This window comes from Rhinoraja longicauda, chromosome 33 (assembly GCF_053455715.1).
Source record: "Rhinoraja longicauda isolate Sanriku21f chromosome 33, sRhiLon1.1, whole genome shotgun sequence".
Taxonomy (NCBI): Eukaryota; Metazoa; Chordata; class Chondrichthyes; order Rajiformes; family Arhynchobatidae; genus Rhinoraja; species Rhinoraja longicauda.
The window spans coordinates 11,828,752-11,845,856 of record NC_135985.1 but is presented as its reverse complement, the minus strand read 5'-3'; the positions used below and the strand labels follow the sequence as shown (position 1 = coordinate 11,845,856).

Here is a 17,105-nt window from a genome sequence, read left to right as displayed (position 1 = left end):
GGTTTTATGTCAAATCTTTTTTGAACACTGCTTGTCTTTTGAATTAACTAGGTGCTACTCCTATCCCATGATTCCTGGAGGTGTTGAGAATTCTGTAACTAACTTTCGTATCTTGAGCAATTCTTGAATTTATGGGAGAATTTGAATGAAGTTTAGAAATTCCTCCATGTTTACAGCTGACAACGGTGGGGTGATGTTTTACTGGCAGTAATACTTCCAGGGTTCCTGCAGGCAAGGGGCTTCTGTTGTACCACAGGCCATTCCATTGGAGTCTAGGCTGCTTTAGGCCAGCAAGGTAGACATTTTGGTGAGACTGTGGGTGGTGCCCGGTGCGGCTCGGCCGCTGGACGTAACATTGCCCGGTGCGGCCGCGGGACGTTTCGGTGCCCGGGGCGGCTCGGCCGCGGGGCCTTCCATCCTCTTGCGGGGGCTGTGCGTGTCGGTTGCCTCGGTAGGGGTCGAGCTGTCTGTCCGTGGGTGCGGGGGGAAGAGAGGGGAAGTTTTGTTGCCTCCATCACAGTGAGGGGGTGTTTGGAGTCACTGTGATGGATGTTTGTGTTGGGGTCGTGTGTCCTGTGTTCTTTTCTTTTTTGCTGTGTCTTGTGACTGCTGAAATTTCGTTCGGTATTTATACCGAATGACAAAGTTTTGTTATGTTATGTTATGTTATATGTTATGGGGAGGGGGGATGGTTGGGCAGTTAGGACTCGCAAACACTGGTGTATTTTGTTTCATTATGTGGAAAGTTGTAAAAAGGCTTTTATATGATGAATCTAAAATTTCCATCACACATTACTTCCACTGGTTGCAAATAAATTTCTCAGATCAGGATGGGGCTATTGGAGCAGTAGCATTAAGTTTGACTGTCATTTACATCTTCTCAATGTATGTAAGGTAGACTTTGATACTTTATATCCTGAATATTTCTAAAAAGATAGAATTGCAAATTTTGCAAGTGAACAGGTTTTTGAAGATAATGTGACATAACGGATAAGAAACCAAATCAGCTGATGGTAATTTTCAAGTTTATTAAGGTATCCACTGAGTACTATCTTAACATACCTGTTGTACTGTTGTAAGTAAAAAATTCATTGTTCTGATTCGTGGCATATGCAATGAAATATTCTTGACCCTTGGTAATTGGGGTGAAATTCACCATTGAGTGTAATTGTATTTTGCACCAAATGAAGCTGATGCCTTGTTGGAGAGAGATTGTTCTAATCTTGGAACGTAATTGGAGGGATTTCTCAGGCTAGTGAATTAAGCATAAGCCTTTCGAGCTTCATTAATGACTTACTTTCCATTAAAGTCAGAAATAGGGATGTTCTCTGAAGATTGAATAATGTCAACATTCATTGAGAACACAAGCTAATGAAGCAGTTCATGCATGTACTGATCAATGGTATCTAACATTGCTACTGCACAAATCCCAGGATATGATTGCCTGTAATGTCTATGTACTGGTACTTTTTTGCCCAACAAACCTATGGGAATATCTTCAGCATATGATTCAAGATGACAGCATTGACCTTAAGGTCAATTCGGGATGGGAAATAAATGCTGGCCGAGCCTGTGACACCCACATCTTAACCGAATTTAGAAAACAAAAACCACTTTGTTTATTGGTGGTACAGCCTAACAAAAAGAATGGCATCAGTTTAGGTGAGAGTAAGGTATTTTATAGAGGGTTTGAGCGAGAGGAATGTTTTGTCCCCTGCAGAGTGATTTATACCTGGAACTCACTGTCAGAGGAGGTGATGAAACTTGGTGCAATCACGACATTTAAGCGATTTTAGACAGGCACTTGAAATAGCAAGACGTAGAAAGGTGGTGAAATTGGATACAACCTCAGCATTTAGGTGATTTTTGACAGGCGCTTGAATAGGTAAGACATAAAAGGATATAAATTTAATATGGGCAATACTGATGGTTTATGACTGCCTGCTGCTGTCAAAGGCATTACTGCAGTTTCCAAAGCCTTGGATATTCATAGCTGCTTCAAAAGTTAAAATGGATTTATGAATTACCATTTTTTTAAATGTACAATTTACTAAAACAACTATACAGCGAAATTAAGAAAAACAACATGTCCTTGATGAAAGTTAATAGTTGGTAAGTTTAGGGGCAGAGTGGAAGGTTGCTTGTGGGGTGCGCAGATGCAGAAGTTGGAGATGCTATTTGTGTTGGCAACCAATCCCTTGGACTTGATCGGGCTCGCTGTTTCCATGCACTGGTGTAAATCAAGAACAATGTTTACCCCTGACAGCATTTACTTTGCATCTGTTTATTGTACTGCATTGTTTTATTACTTGGTACCCAAGGTTGCTGTCTGTTCCTCTAGTGAGCTAGATTAGCCTGATTACTCGGGCAGGATGCAGTTGATGGATGACTGTCATTATCTCCATGTCTGCAAGACCTTTTAGCGTCAAAGATGATAATTAAAATTTCAAGAGATTGCCTTGAAGCATTGTGATTTTGCAGATGTTTTTGTCGTTCAGTTAAAAGGTTTTTTTGTTGCCAATAATGTAGAATCAGACATTTATCAATTTTTCTTTGCTTTCTTTTAAGCCTTGAGCCGAGTTCCATAAAGCAATTAATATGTAGCACATTAGACAAGATTTGAAACACTGCAAGTTAGTAAGAAGGATTTGATAGAATCTTGTGCAGGACAAAACATTGGAGAGGATTATAATCAGTTTCTCTGTTTCTGTTGATCACATTTCTAAGACTTCATTTATTGAAATAACTTATTGGTATGACACCCATTTTTTTTATAATATGGCCTGATAATCTTTGAAATGCAGCAAATAGATATTATCTTTCAAGTTAGTTTTGACCAAAACTGCTTTTACTCTCTAGTTATATTTAATATTTATTTTAGGGATGCTTATATTATTGAATGTATGTTCTGTGTTTTTAAGAATCGCGCATTAAAACTCACAATTACAAGTATTTAAATTACTCTGTAGAAATCATTGAATATTGACTTTGGGTTGATGAAGGAAATGAAGTGGACTGATTTCTAGAGTGAAATGTATATTAAATTGTGACCCTGGTTTCACAGGTTTACGCAGATGGCAGATTTGTGACAGTTTCAAATACTACCTCATTTTTCATCACGCAGATTATCTTTCTGAATGCTTAAAGCTCCCAAAAGAGTTGCAATCAATATTTATTGATTGTGCAAAGCCAAAGATTCAACTATTGATTTTTCCAAACTGTAATCAGTAGGTTGAAAACAATAAGGAAATGATCTGAAAAAGTGAAATGTTGTGCCTTGTTGTGAGTATGTTCTATTCAAACACATATGTTCTTTTTATGGATCATGGTGTCGGTGAATAAATTAATGTGAAGCACACTTTTGCAAAGATGTAACACTATCTCTTGGATGGATTGTATTGTTTCCATTAAATTGTAATAATTGAATATATAATCTCTAAATCAGTATAATATTTAAAACTCCGAAAGACAATTTCCCTGTCATGTTCAGGGTAAAGCAAGGTTACTAATAGGTGCCATCTGTGGAAAATTAAATTTTGAAAGCTAAGTAAAATAGGTTATCCATGTCAATTTACAAATGATGAGAAATGAAAGCCTGGTATTTAATATTAAGAATGTAAAGCATTTTACAGAAGATAAATTTGGATTGTTGAGTCCAAATTTCTCGTTAAATGTATAATCCTAATAAATGCATTGTCACTTGAGGTCTGATTCATGTTCTTGTTTAAATAGAATTTATAGCTGGTTCTCTTGGTAATCATATCATATCATATATATACAGCCGGAAACAGGCCTTTTCGGCCCACCAAGTCCGTGCCGCCCAGCGATCCCCGTACATTAACACTATCCTACACCCACTAGGGACAATTTTTACATTTACCCAGCCAATTAACCTACATACCTGTACGTCTTTGGAGTGTGGGAGGAAACCGAAGATCTCGGAGAAAACCCACGCAGGTCACGGGGAGAACGTACAAACTCCTTACAGTGCAGCACCCGTAGTCAGGATCGAACCTGAGTCTCCGGCGCTGCATTCGCTGTAAAGCAGCAACTCTACTGCTGCGCTACCGTGCCGCCCACGGTAATGTAACAGGCTTCCTCCTCTTTGTTGCCTCAATTGACCTTTGTTAACTGTTGCATCACACATCTTTAGATTGGAAAAAGCTGCTTGCTGCCTGCTAAATTTGGATATTCATGTCAATTTATTAATTGGTGAAAATTGAAAACTAGTATTATCCATAAATCATTTCAGGTCTTTTGTAAAGTTGTTTTGACACCTAATGCTGAAACCAAAATTTATGCATTCAAAATGGTTCTAATTATTCAGCTTGTTTATGAGAAAATGTTGAGATAAATCAGATTGAATATCAAATGTTATTTTGAGTTGAATGGACAATATTGAACATTGCAGCAGAGTGGAATTAAGTGACTATTGTTGCATTGTTTTGCAGTCCAGTAATCTTCGATCAGATGTGGGAATAGGCAGCCCTGCGCCTTTACCATCTTCAGGAAAACCTGGAACAGTGTACTATCCTATTACTGCTGCATATCCACGCAGAAGACCTCTTCATGACACACCAGCTCTTGGTTTGTGTTTACAGTCAGTCTGTGAGCCCATTTAGTATCTTAGAAAGTTTGAAGAACCCGTAATATAAACTAGAAACAGAACCAGAGTGGATATATGGAATAACAGTTAATCTCTGTTCTATTCATTGGAACATTGTTTATAGAATCCAATCTCCATGGATTTTCTCCTATTGAGGTTATTAAAAGGCAGTTTTTCCCTGTCTCTGGTGCTAATAATTGTAAGCTTCACTCGCACCTTCTCTGCTTTCTTAATTATTTGATAAAAAATATTTTTTCCTTTTTTACACAAGTTGGTTTGCAGTCATCTAGAAAGTGTTCTTTCTTTAAAAAAAATTGCTAATTTGATCAAATGGCAGGGATCTTTTTATTTGGATATTAATTGGAGAAATGCGCAACTTGTATCACACTGTAAGGATTCCTGGATAATATTTGGATTGCAGTCCAGGAATCTAGCTATGTCGTCATGGTCAGATGTTGGCTTTCAAGTTGTATGGAGGGCTGTCATCAAACATACAGCAAATGGATATGTATATCTGACTCAGTTCATGGATGTATCAGAAAAGGTGCAACTCCTTAGCCTTTTCTATTTCCTTGTCATTGCGATACATATACCACCGATCAGCCAAAACATTATGACCACCTGCCTAATATGCTGTTGGTCCTCCGTGTGCAGCCCCAGAAGCAACAGGGTGCGATGCATGGTGTATTGTGACACATTCCTCCCGTGACCACCATTAAAATTTTCTGTGACTTGTGCCACAGTAGACCTTCTGTCGGTTCCGACCAGACAGGATAGCCTTTCTTTGCCCTCGCGCATCGATGAGCCTTGGGCGCCCAACACCCTGTCGCCGGTTTGTGGTTTGTCCCTCCTCGGACCACTGTCTGTAGGTACTCACCACTGCTGACCGGAAACACCTCACAAGCCTTGCTGTTTCAGAGATGCTCTGACCCAGTCGTCTGGCCATAACAATGTTCCCCTTGTCAAAGTCGCTCCGGTCTTTACTCCTGCCCATTTCTCCTGCATCCAACACATCAACTTCAAGAACTGACTGTTCACTTGCTGGCTAATATATCCCACCCCTTGACAGGTGCCACTGTAACAAGATAACCAATGTTATTCACTTCACCTGTCAGTGGTCACAATGCTGATCGGTGTACTTAGATGAAGGGATTAAAAGTACCATTAGCAAATTTGCAGATGATACTAAGCTGGGGGGGGGGTAGTGTGAATTGTGAGGAAGATGCAACAAGGCTGCAGGGTGACTTGGACAGGTTGTGTGAGTGGGCGGATACATGGCAGATGCAGTTTAATGTAGATAAGTGTGAGGTTATTCACTTTGGAAGTAAGAATAGAAAGGCAGATTATTATCTGAATGGTGTCAAGTTAGGAAGAGGGGATGTTCAACGAGATCTGGGTGTCCTAGTGCATCAGTCACTGAAAGGAAGCATGCAGGTACAGCAGGCAGTGAAGAAAGCCAATGGAATGTTGGCCTTCGTAACAAGAGGAGTTGAGTATAGGAGCAAAGAGGTCCTTCTACAGTTGTACCGGGCCCTGGTGAGACCGCACCCGGAGTACTGTGTGCAGTTTTGGTCTCCAAATTTGAGGAAGGATATTCTTGCTATTGAGGGCGTGCAGCGTAGGTTCACTAGGTTGATTCCCGGAATGGCGGGACTGTCGTATGTTGAAAGGCTGGAGCAATTAGGCTTGTATACACTGGAATTTAGAAGGATGAGGGGGAATCTTATTGAAACATATAAGATAATTAGGGGATTGGACACATTAGAGGCAGGAAACATGTTCCCAATATTGGGGGAGTCCAGAACAAGGGGCCACAGTTTAAGAATAAGGGGTAGGCCATTTAGAACGGAGATGAGGAAGAACTTTTTCAGTCAGAGAGTGGTGAAGGTGTGGAATTCTCTGCCTCAGAAGGCAGTGGAGGCCAATTCTCTGAATGCATTCAAGAGAGAGCTAGATAGAGCTCTTAAGGATAGCGGAGTGAGGGGGTATGGGGAGAAGGCAGGAATGGGGTACTGATTGAGAGTGAGCAGCCATGATCGCATTGAATGGCGGTGCTGGCTCGAAGGGCTGAATGGTCTACTCCTGCACCTATTGTCTATTGTCTATTGTCTATTGTATTTCCTCCTTCAGTCACATTACAATGTGAAAAGTCCCAAGATTTCTAATCTCCCCCCCCCGCCCTACAATGATCCCCTAATTGCCATGAAGATTTTCTGAGCTGAGCTAGGCTTGGAACGGGTACTGTTGAGGACAATATGGGAAAAGCACATCTCAGTTCAAACCCTCAATATAGATTACAAGAAAAGTAAAGGGAGAGCTGAGTATAAAAAGGTCAAAGGGAACAGACCACTGAGTGTATTTGGGTGTGGAACGATGCGGAGCTGGAGATGTTGGCTCCACAAAACAAATGAAAATATCTCTGTAACATCTTACTTCATCTGTCACGTTCACCTTGAAAGCTTGCAGGTACTCTTGGGTTGCAGACTGAGCATCTGTGATAAGCAGAAAACACAGCCACCATCTTGGAGAATGATCAAACAAGACAAATTAGTAGACGAGCATGTCTCATGGCTTGGCAGTTGATAGGATGGGTTCAATTTGGCAAGCAGTTGCGGAAAGTAAATGCTAAATAATCATAATTGGTTTTGCGTCTTAAGTATATATCAAACCTGGTGTTGCCCACGGGGAAAGAGGAATAAGGCTAATCGTTACCCCCAGATAAAGCTGGGTTGTTGCAATTCATAATTGGATCAGAAAATGGTGATATTGATTCTGAACCCCTATATTCTATTTTTAATATTTTGCTGTTGAAATAAATGCATAAGCGTCGTTAACTTGCAATAGAAAAGTAATTGATTGGAGCTGATGAATTTTGTTGAATATTTTCTCCTAATATGTGTCATGTCAGACAGCCAAGACAAAGCTTCTAAGATGCTTTGGAATATATTCCCCAAAGAAGTAATCTTGGAAACGGAGCTCCTTGCCCTGTTGAAACTTCATCACAAACCATTTACTTGAATTCAGTCAAATGTCACGTTCACGTTTGTCTTCGTCAAAGACTTAGGAATTGGAAAGGGTGAAGGCACGTCTGTAAAACTACAAGATTTTATTTTAGGGGTGAAATTGTCTTGAATCAAACTCCAGTATCTAATCTGTCTCCAAAATGCCTGCAAATGCAATGTGATGTTTCACTAAATGTTGGTCAATTTTATAAAAATGTTGCATGTCTATCCTCACTTCTGCCCACTGTAGATCAGTCATGTGGAACTATGACTGAACTCTATCAGATATCATTGTGGTTGCCACCTAGAATCAAAGCTGGGTCCATGTGAGTGCATCTTCTATCATTTAGGTTCTTCCTTGTGTACCCTGCAGCATTTATTTCTTTTCCCTTGGGCCACTGTTACCAGTTGTGTCACAAACACTGGTACTTTTTTTGCCTTGGGCTTTGGTATCTGGCAACCACATCGAGTTCTGAGTTGACATTCCCTCTTGCTATAATTTAATGATATATCCCTCATCTTTGTCAACTATCGAACTTGATTTTCAACATCCAACTCTCAGTGACTCTTCACCTGCTCCAGATCATTCCTTATATGAGCACCCTGAAATACCCTGCACTCTGTGTCTGCCTGCCTTTTGGTTGAAGCAAATTCCCAAGTTTACAACTAGTATTGGCTTTCATTAGTTTTTCTTGACTTGCATTATTTGTACCGAAAACATTGCAAAAGTGCTGTTTCCTTACTAGCTTCTAATTCCACCTTCACACAGAGGTACAGCCAACTGGGTTCATGCTGACCATCAGCCATTTACATTATTTCTCATTTTCATTTTCCTACAATCTCATCAACCTCCACCAAGTTCCACCACACACCTATATATTTGGGGCACTTTATAGTCGCCAGTTGACTGTCAACCCCCATGTCTTTAGGATGTGGGAAGAACTCCGAGAAAATAGCCACAGAGAGAATATACAGACGCTACAGAGAAAGCACCCGAGGATAGGATTGAACCCGAGTCTTTGGCACTGTGAGGCAGTGGTTCTATTTGCTGTGTCTCTGCACTGCCAAGTAAAATTTATCTTTCAGAATCAGGTGACCTGCTTTGATCCCTGTGGTCTTTTTCTCTCCTTTTTTTTAATCTAAAGTTAGTTGAGTTTCTCCCTTTTTATCCGCACAAACTAGCCCATCTGGGCACATACCCATGAGGCAGTGACATCTGCTCTAATTATGGGGATTTCGGGAAAGGGGGCGAGGACATGTTTTCATTTACCTTCAGACTCATAATTTATGTGAGCTCCAATTCTGAACTGCTGCAAACTTTCCCCAAAACTTTAAGTTGCTTTTAATTGCAGTGCTTTGTACCCATCTTAACACTATGATATCATTAGCAATTTTCACAATTGTTTGTCCTGAAAACTATTGGAATCTATTTTGATCATTCTATGACTTTATCCTTGTTATGTCCCATACCTTTTTATAAAGAAAATCTTTTGAAGGCGCAATACACAACTTATTGCCAGCAACATTGATTTGTTTTAAATCAAACTGCTGCAAATTGAATGAAATTACATAATTTTCACTGAACAGGGTTTCTTGTATTTTCATTATTGCATATTATTTCTTTTTGCACAGATCCTTCACAAACAAAAAAAGTAAGAAAGGTGCCTCCTGGTTTGCCTTCATCTGTGAGTATCGTTTTCCTAATGCACCCCTGTGATTGTTGTTGTATTTTTAATGAATAGTTTTTTGTCAATTTTATGTTGTGATCATGACAACAAAAGGTAGTAATGAAATAACGCAATGCTTATTGATGGCAAATGTCTAGTTGCTGGATTTAGTAACGATGATATGTGGCTTATTTGTACAATCTAACCCCTTGTCCCAGTCATTTGAATCCCTCGTGGGAGAGAAACCAGGACAGAAGCTGTCAAAGAAGATTGGCTGTACAGGTCTTTTGATGTTTAATTAGTCATTATGTTGCTGAACAGGAGGACAGACAGAGATTAATAGCTCTGAATCTTAGAAATTTACATTTGTAATAATCCCAATGGAGCTGAAGACATTAAGATTCTGAGGACATGTACAACTCAGATTGCCTGAGTAGGCTGAGGTTATTAATATGCATAAATCACCAAGTCAGATGTTCATTGTGAAGCCCCGGTGGATTTTAAAGCTTCATTAAGCCTTTCCTAACTTCAGGCTTACATCAGAAAGGCTTTCAAGCAACGCTTTTGTTGATCCCTCTTTGCACTGAAATTTATCCTTTGAGAATAAAATGCTTTGATGAATAAAGGTTGGTAGGTTTTGGTAAAAAATCATTAATACCTCTGATAATCTAATGCTTTCAGGGTTTTCTGTAGCATTAGATGTGCTTTATTCTTTAAAACAACGAAATTGTAAATGACTGTTTATAATCCTGTGTGAAGTAAAATCCCACTGGTGCCAAAAAAAGTTTCATTACTACAAATACTGAGAGAGCAAGAGAGAAAATGATGCTGTCTTGCCGGATTCATCTCTTTGTTGTGCAAATGCTGATATGGTTTTTATTTGTCAGCACTTCAGTTAACACATGGACGCAGGTGCACTTGGATGAGTCATATCTTAGTATATGCTGAATGGACTGGTTGCACGATGCTTAACAAACGGAATAGATGAAGACATTTTGATTCTGCGTTGCCTGATTATTATTTTTTTGCAAGGTATTTTGCAAGTGCTTTCTTGCACTGCAACTCTTGAACCTGGAAATATCTATGACCTTCATTCCAGTTGGGACTGCAGTAGTTAGTGTAGCCATGGGCAGCTGTTCATAAAACCTGCAGCCTACCTGTGTACAGCTGCAGACTCTCTTAAACGGCATGCTTGCATAAGCACTTGGCCCACTAGAGGCTGAATAGCTACTTGATAAACAGAACAAATGCAGAGCTTCCAATCATTATTCCCCAGGCAAAGCAAATTTGCATTAACTAAAAATAGATAGCAATTTACATTTTATTTATTATAGTTTGGTGTTATAATTGACTGCAAAGCACTTAAAGGAAAATGTGAACATAGCTCTGTATTTGCTGATTAAACTGAGTGTATTAGTTGGAAAAAAAAGTAAGGGAAAGTATGCAATGTTAATTTGAAATCTTAAGGTTTGTTAAGTCACAGAAATAAATATTTGTATTTCAAATTATGAGCTGTATTTTTTTTAATGGCAGTTGTTTAAAATACTTCTACAAAGAAGCTAGGTTTAAACGTTGGTGTCCTGCAGATATATTGTCAACATTTGACATTTCTGTTTTAGTCAAGGTAGTGTATGAAAAAAAATTGCTTGGGGCCAGCTGAGCTGTCTGCTTGATCGCTGACAGAAAATGACAAGGAGATTGACTTCTGATTTTCAGCAGATCATTCAACTATAATCCTGCTCCACTGAGTCTTATATAGAGGGCTAAATTTAAGAATTGCCTCCATGTGATTTGAAATAATGTTGCTGTGCCTCAAGTATATGAGTGTTTGATCTGCATAAGGGATAACAATTCCGTAACTGGTGAGAGATTTTAAAACTTCTTTGAGTTTGTCTTGATTGTATTTGTGTATAGTGTTATTCGATTTGATTGGATAGCCCTTTTCACTGTACCTGGGTACACGTGACAGTCATAACCCAGGAAACCATTCCCTTGTTGATATCTGGGCAGGTAATGCTTGAACTTCACAGATTGGGTTGTTTTGCTGTCGGGTCCTGCAATTTCCATTGATATGGGGGGAAACAACAAATCTCATTAATGGTTGAAAGTCATCTCATGTATTATTTCGATTCAAATTATTTACATTCTTATTATTTACTTAAGATTATCATTAAAATATGTCGCAATCTTTTATTGAAAGTGCCATCTGCTGGAAATCAGAAGTTGCACCAGCCTACTACCTGCTGAGCATCATGCAGGTGTGTTATTGATTTTTGCATGCATCATAATTCTGAGCTCTAGTGGTTTATTTAATGTATATATTAATGCACAACACATACTTGAAATTGCTATCTTCATGTTGTCAATTGTCAAATCTAAAATCTCAATCAATTCCACAAGGAATTGTCTGTAATGAGCTATTTCTCTGACGATATGGCTACTTAAAAGAATATTATCATAATTATTGGAGCTGCTCAAATTGAATATTAAGGTTTCAACATTAGGCTTTGTTCAGGTTGTTTTTGATTTCTTTTCAACTGGTGACGTACAGGGATTTGTGACTTTTAACAACAATATGGTTGGAAGAGTGGGTCCTATGCCCTCATTGAAGGGTTGTGTTATTTTATTAAGCCAGTAATAAAGGCATCCTGTAATGAGTTAAAGTTCTGTTTGGTTGTATTAAATATGCTGGTTTCATTGAGCTTTTATTTATCCTTTGGGACAACCATGTCACTGTGATCCCGGATATTATTGTCAGATTAAAATTGCAGATTTCAATCTCCATATAACATGTAAACATACCACTTGTGTTCTAAAACACTAAAACTGAAAATGGTTCAAATACTCGACAAGACGGGAAACGGATACACAAAGAATTTTTAAGGTTGGCTATTCAGTAGGCAGTTATATACCTCCAGCACATTCTATTTCCTTTCCTTCCCGCTACACATCCACAATCTCCTGCACAATTTCCTCCTCCCTGACTGTGCAATCCTATCGTCTTCTCTCACCCCCAACTCCCACCGTCCCATCTCCTGGGCACAGTTCACCATTCCCCCGCCCTCTACTGCATTTCCCAATTCACTCCTTCCACATAATCTTCAGGTGCCGCCTACATCCCCCTCAATCTCAACCCCATCCCCTCTACTGATTGTGGATGGGCTGGCCAGGTCTCATTGTCTTGTCGTGAAGTTGTGATTTTGATCAGCCAAGTAGTAATATTAAAACACATAACTGAGTGTTGTGGAAAATTTAAACACTCCAGTGTCAAACAAGGGTTACTATACCCTTATGATATTAACATGCATATTTAATACTTACAGCACCGAACCATTTTTGTGAAATTGTGTTGCAAGTAATCTGATTACTTTGTAGCTGAATTGCTGCAAATTTCTGTTACTCAATATCCATCAGCAGTGTAGCAAGTGTCCTAGCCTCACCTACTTGAATATTATGCGATTGTTTTATAATACAGCAACACTAGGTGGCAGTGGATATTTGGTTAGCCGATGTGTCTTTTTTTTGCTTTCTTTAATTTTAATAAAATTATAATGTGCTGTAATTTTGGAAATTAATTTAATCTTGCATCAATAACTTTAAAAGTTACTCACATTTGAATTTTGTAATAATATCTCTGCACCAAATGGATTTAATTTACTGCACCCGAATTTCGCATTTTATCCAGTTCTGTTTTTAAATGTGGGATTGAATAACAAATCATGGCTGCAATTCTTTCTCTTTTTCAGTTCATTCCCTGAATGTTTCCATTGTTGTGATGTTAATTAATTACTGACCCTCTCGGCGGGATTGCATTGAGGATATTTGTGTGCTGATTGTTGGCTTTCAGGTTGCTGACTTTGAGATTAATCTGGAGTTAAACAAAATAAGTGTTGAAAGAACTCAGTGGGTCAGGCGGCATCAGTGGAGGGAATAGACTGACAATGCTTCAGGTGGGGTCGTCCCTTCTTCAGACTCTTCGGGTAGGGGGACAAAAGCTGGAAAAGAGCAGGAAGGGGGAGACGACACAGCCTGGTAGGTGTATACATGTGGGGGGAGGAGGGGTGATTGGCAATCAGGTGGAGATAGTGACAAAGGCTAGAAGTGAATGGGAGACAAAAGGGTGGCAGATAAGGAAAGAAGAGGGGGATTGACATATAAAGCCAAATGGAGAGATGCGAGCAGGATAGGATGAGTGGGTTATTACTTGTTATTAGAGCATCTAATGTTCATATCGTTGGGTTATAGGCTATCAAGTATAAAATGGAGTTTAACACCCCCCCCCCCCATCAGTGTGCACATATTTCTCCCGTCACTACAGTCACTCTGTTCCTTTCTCCTTCCCCATATACTCATGTCCTATCGCAGAGGCCCTGATTTCCCTTTAAACCCCACCCTCTTTACCCTCCCCCTGACCCCATATCTTTGCCCTCAGCTTTACATTTTTAACTTCACCTCTTCCCTGATCTGACATCCTTTTGGCTTTGTCACTTATGCCACCCATCTTTTCATCTTTAGGGTTTGTCACTTATGCCACCCATCTGCCAATCACCACTTGTATCTACCTTTCACTTTCCAGGCTTTGCCCCACCCCAACTTTCTTTTACCGCTTTCTCTCTGCTTCTCCATCAGTTTGCAGATTAGTCTTGACCGATAATTGCTTTTCATCTGTATAATGTATACTGTAGTTTGACCAATTGAAACATGTCAGACTGCACAAAAAGGTTTTTTTAAAAGATGGCAAGCATGAAGAGGCAGTTCCCATGACAGTTAGTTATCTAAAGTTAGAGCATTATTGGTAATTAATATTGAGAAATTTGAAATCAACTAAAGTTGAAGAATTTGAAATAAGAAGGATGGAACTGCTGTAGTGAATTACGTTTCCGTCTTATCAAGTGTCTACTCTATAAATAAGAACGTGAAAGAATGTATATGATCTGTAATTCAGCCTTGTTGCTGCATAAATTTATACATAATGAAATAGTGTTCCAAACTATTGCATAATGTTGTCATATATTCTTAATGCTTATTTGCCTTAAGGCTAGATCGTAGAATTCCACTGGATTGAGGAGTGGAGCAGGGAGTTAATCCCTGCGGCTCTGATGTAAAAAAATTAAGGCTGAGCCAATACTTAATGGTTCTTGTTTACACTTAGTTATGATATGCAATAGAGGACACATTTCAATAATTTTCATTCTTACCTCTGACATATAGTTTAGAGTTTAAAGTACACCAGATGATAAATATGAATATTTTATCGTAAGTGTATTTTGGTCAGTATGAATCAAAAGAATGTTATCCTCAAATTTGATGCAGGTATCATTGTGCTAAAAATTGAAGTAGAAATGGCATTGGTTGGCATCAGTGATCTCAGCAGATAAAAGGGGTATGGAATATTTGATTATGCTTATAAAGATATTTTATCTTTTCAAAAAACTGAAATATCTGAAATGTTCACCTTTGAATCCATCTTAGATGAATCACATTTTTCTGGACTACTTTGGCATTTTCATTCATTTCATTGAAAGATTCCACAGAACCAAATTCCACATAGTTAGTATTTATTTTATTTTCATTGGGGTGAATGACATGGATGTTGTGGGCTGTTGGTCACCTTTATTGTGAATATTCTATTTAGCTTACCAACACATGGCAATTCATGATTGTTTGACTGAGTTATAAATCACATCCTTGCCTTCAAAGATGTAATTTATTCAGCACATTTGCGCATGACTGATTTATAATCTTGGCCAGTATGATGTCATGGATGACAGTCCACATTATTTTGTATCTGCCAAGTAATCATCCTTGTTCACCCCGTGTCGGTTGTAATAAAGTTTTGAAATCAAAGTTATGTTCAGCTTGCTTATTTGCCAAATAGAATGTAGGATTAACCATGTTTTAATGCTGACAAGATAGATTTGAATTGACTGTGTGATGCAGTTGTTGAGTAAAGAGATTTTGTTCAATGAAATAGTTTCTGCATAAACCAATAGATATGCTGGAATATTCTGAGAAGTAATACTGCTATTTTTAGTTCTGTTGAGTTTTGATATTCATAATGAAACGGTGAGGGCAAACATGAAGGCTGGGGAGCTTGGGAAAGTTAATGGCAATGTCTTGAGGATGGTCCGTATTACAGTCAAGGTGATGAATGTGCAAACAGATATGAAAATAGATGGGCCTGATCAGATATGTATAAGGGCACTGTGGGAAGCGAAAGGAGAGGTTTGGAGGGTGGCTAATGTTGTGCCTCTATTTAAGAAGGACTGCAAAGAAAAACCTGGGAATTATAGACTAATAGACCTAAGATCTGTGAAAGGAAAGTTACTGGAAAGAATTCTGATAATATATACATGCATTTGGAAAGACTGGTTGATTAGGGATGATTTTGTGCATGGTTGATCAATTCTCCACGAATTTGTATTTTTAGAAGAAGTAATGGAGAAGGTTCATAAATGTAGTGGTGTAGCCATAGTCTCTATGGACTTCATTCAGCAAGGCCTTTGTTAATGTTCTTCATGATAGGCAGTTTTGGAAGGTTAGATTGCATTGGATCCAGTAGGAAGCAAACAGTGATGAAAGAAGGTTGATTTTCAGACTGCAGGTTCTTGAATCATGGTGTGCCTTGAATTGGAGCTTGGCCCATATCTGTTTGTCATTTATATCAATGATTAGGATGTAATGGGCTGAGGAATGGTAAACAGAGTTTAATTCAGATAAATGCGAAGTGCGATATTTTGGTAAGTCAGATCAGGGAAGGGCTTCCTCAATGAATCACAGTGCCCTCACGAGTGTTGGAGAATAGAGGGACCTAGGAATGCAGCATCATAGTACCCCAAAAGTGGCATCGCAGGTTGACAATGAAGAAGGCTTTTGGCACGAAGCTGGCTTTCATCAGTAAACGCATTGAGAATGGATGTTGGCATTTTATGTTGCAGTTGTAAAGATGTTGGTGTGGCCGCACCTGGAGTATTGTGTTCATTTTTTTCTATACTTAATTTTTTCTCAAACTTCTATAGGAAAGATGCCATTAAATTGGAAAGTGCAGAAATGATTTAAGAGGAAGTTCCCAGGAGTCAAGGACCTGGGTTTTCAGGAGAGGTTGGGCAGGCTAGGTCTTTGTTGCCTGGAGACTAGGAGGCTGAGGTGTGATAGAGGTGTATAAAAACATGAGGAGCACAGATGAGGTCAATGCACAGTTTTTTTTCCCCTCAGGTTTGGAGAATCAAGGACTATAATGCATAGATTTAAGATGAAAGGGGAAAGTATTAATAGGAACCTAAAGGGAAACTTTTTTATGGAGAGGGTGGCACATAGTGTATATGGAACAGGCAGTCAAATGAAGTGATTGAGGCAGGTACAATAACACAATTTAAAAGATATTTGGATCGGGACATGGATATGAAAAGTTTCGAGGGATTTGGGTCAAATGTGTGTGTATGAAATGAGCATAGAAAGGCATCGTGGTCAGCATGAACCAGTTGGACTGAAGGGCCTGTTTCTGTGCTGCAAGACCCTATGACTATAGTAAGACAATTCAAATACTTCATGGAAGTACACAACTTTGCAATCTATTAAGATGCCATTTTTTCCTTTAAGCTTCAGAATATAGTATTTAGATATAAAGATTTTATCTCATGGAATACTGACATCAAGAGGGACTTTGGGAGATTGAAAGCTCTTTTTTAACATAATCACGCTGCCAGAAAAGACAAAACATTCATAAGGAGATTCAGTGAATAGAATTGTTAATTGTAAATCAAAGCTTTTCCACTGGCCTCACAGGACCAAAATAGGCCCTCATAGTCTCAGGAGGAAGTTGCACGTCAT

At 39.0% G+C, this 17,105-nt stretch overlaps 1 protein-coding gene across 9 annotated transcripts in view; it reads left to right on the top strand.

Annotated features, from left to right (window-relative positions):
- tcf12 (transcription factor 12) overlaps window positions 1-17,105 on the top strand; it is a 178,271-nt gene that overhangs the window by 88,344 nt on the left and 72,822 nt on the right. For 7 of the 9 annotated variants that reach the window (XM_078427050.1, XM_078427052.1, XM_078427049.1 and 4 more), the window contains one exon: window positions 9,241-9,293. In XM_078427050.1, the coding sequence (XP_078283176.1) occupies window positions 9,241-9,293 (53 nt within the window). Of the gene's footprint in view, window positions 1-4,451; window positions 4,588-9,240; window positions 9,294-11,475; window positions 11,534-17,105 lie in introns of those variants that run through there. The other 2 variants (XM_078427058.1, XM_078427056.1) reach the window with 2 other exon arrangements.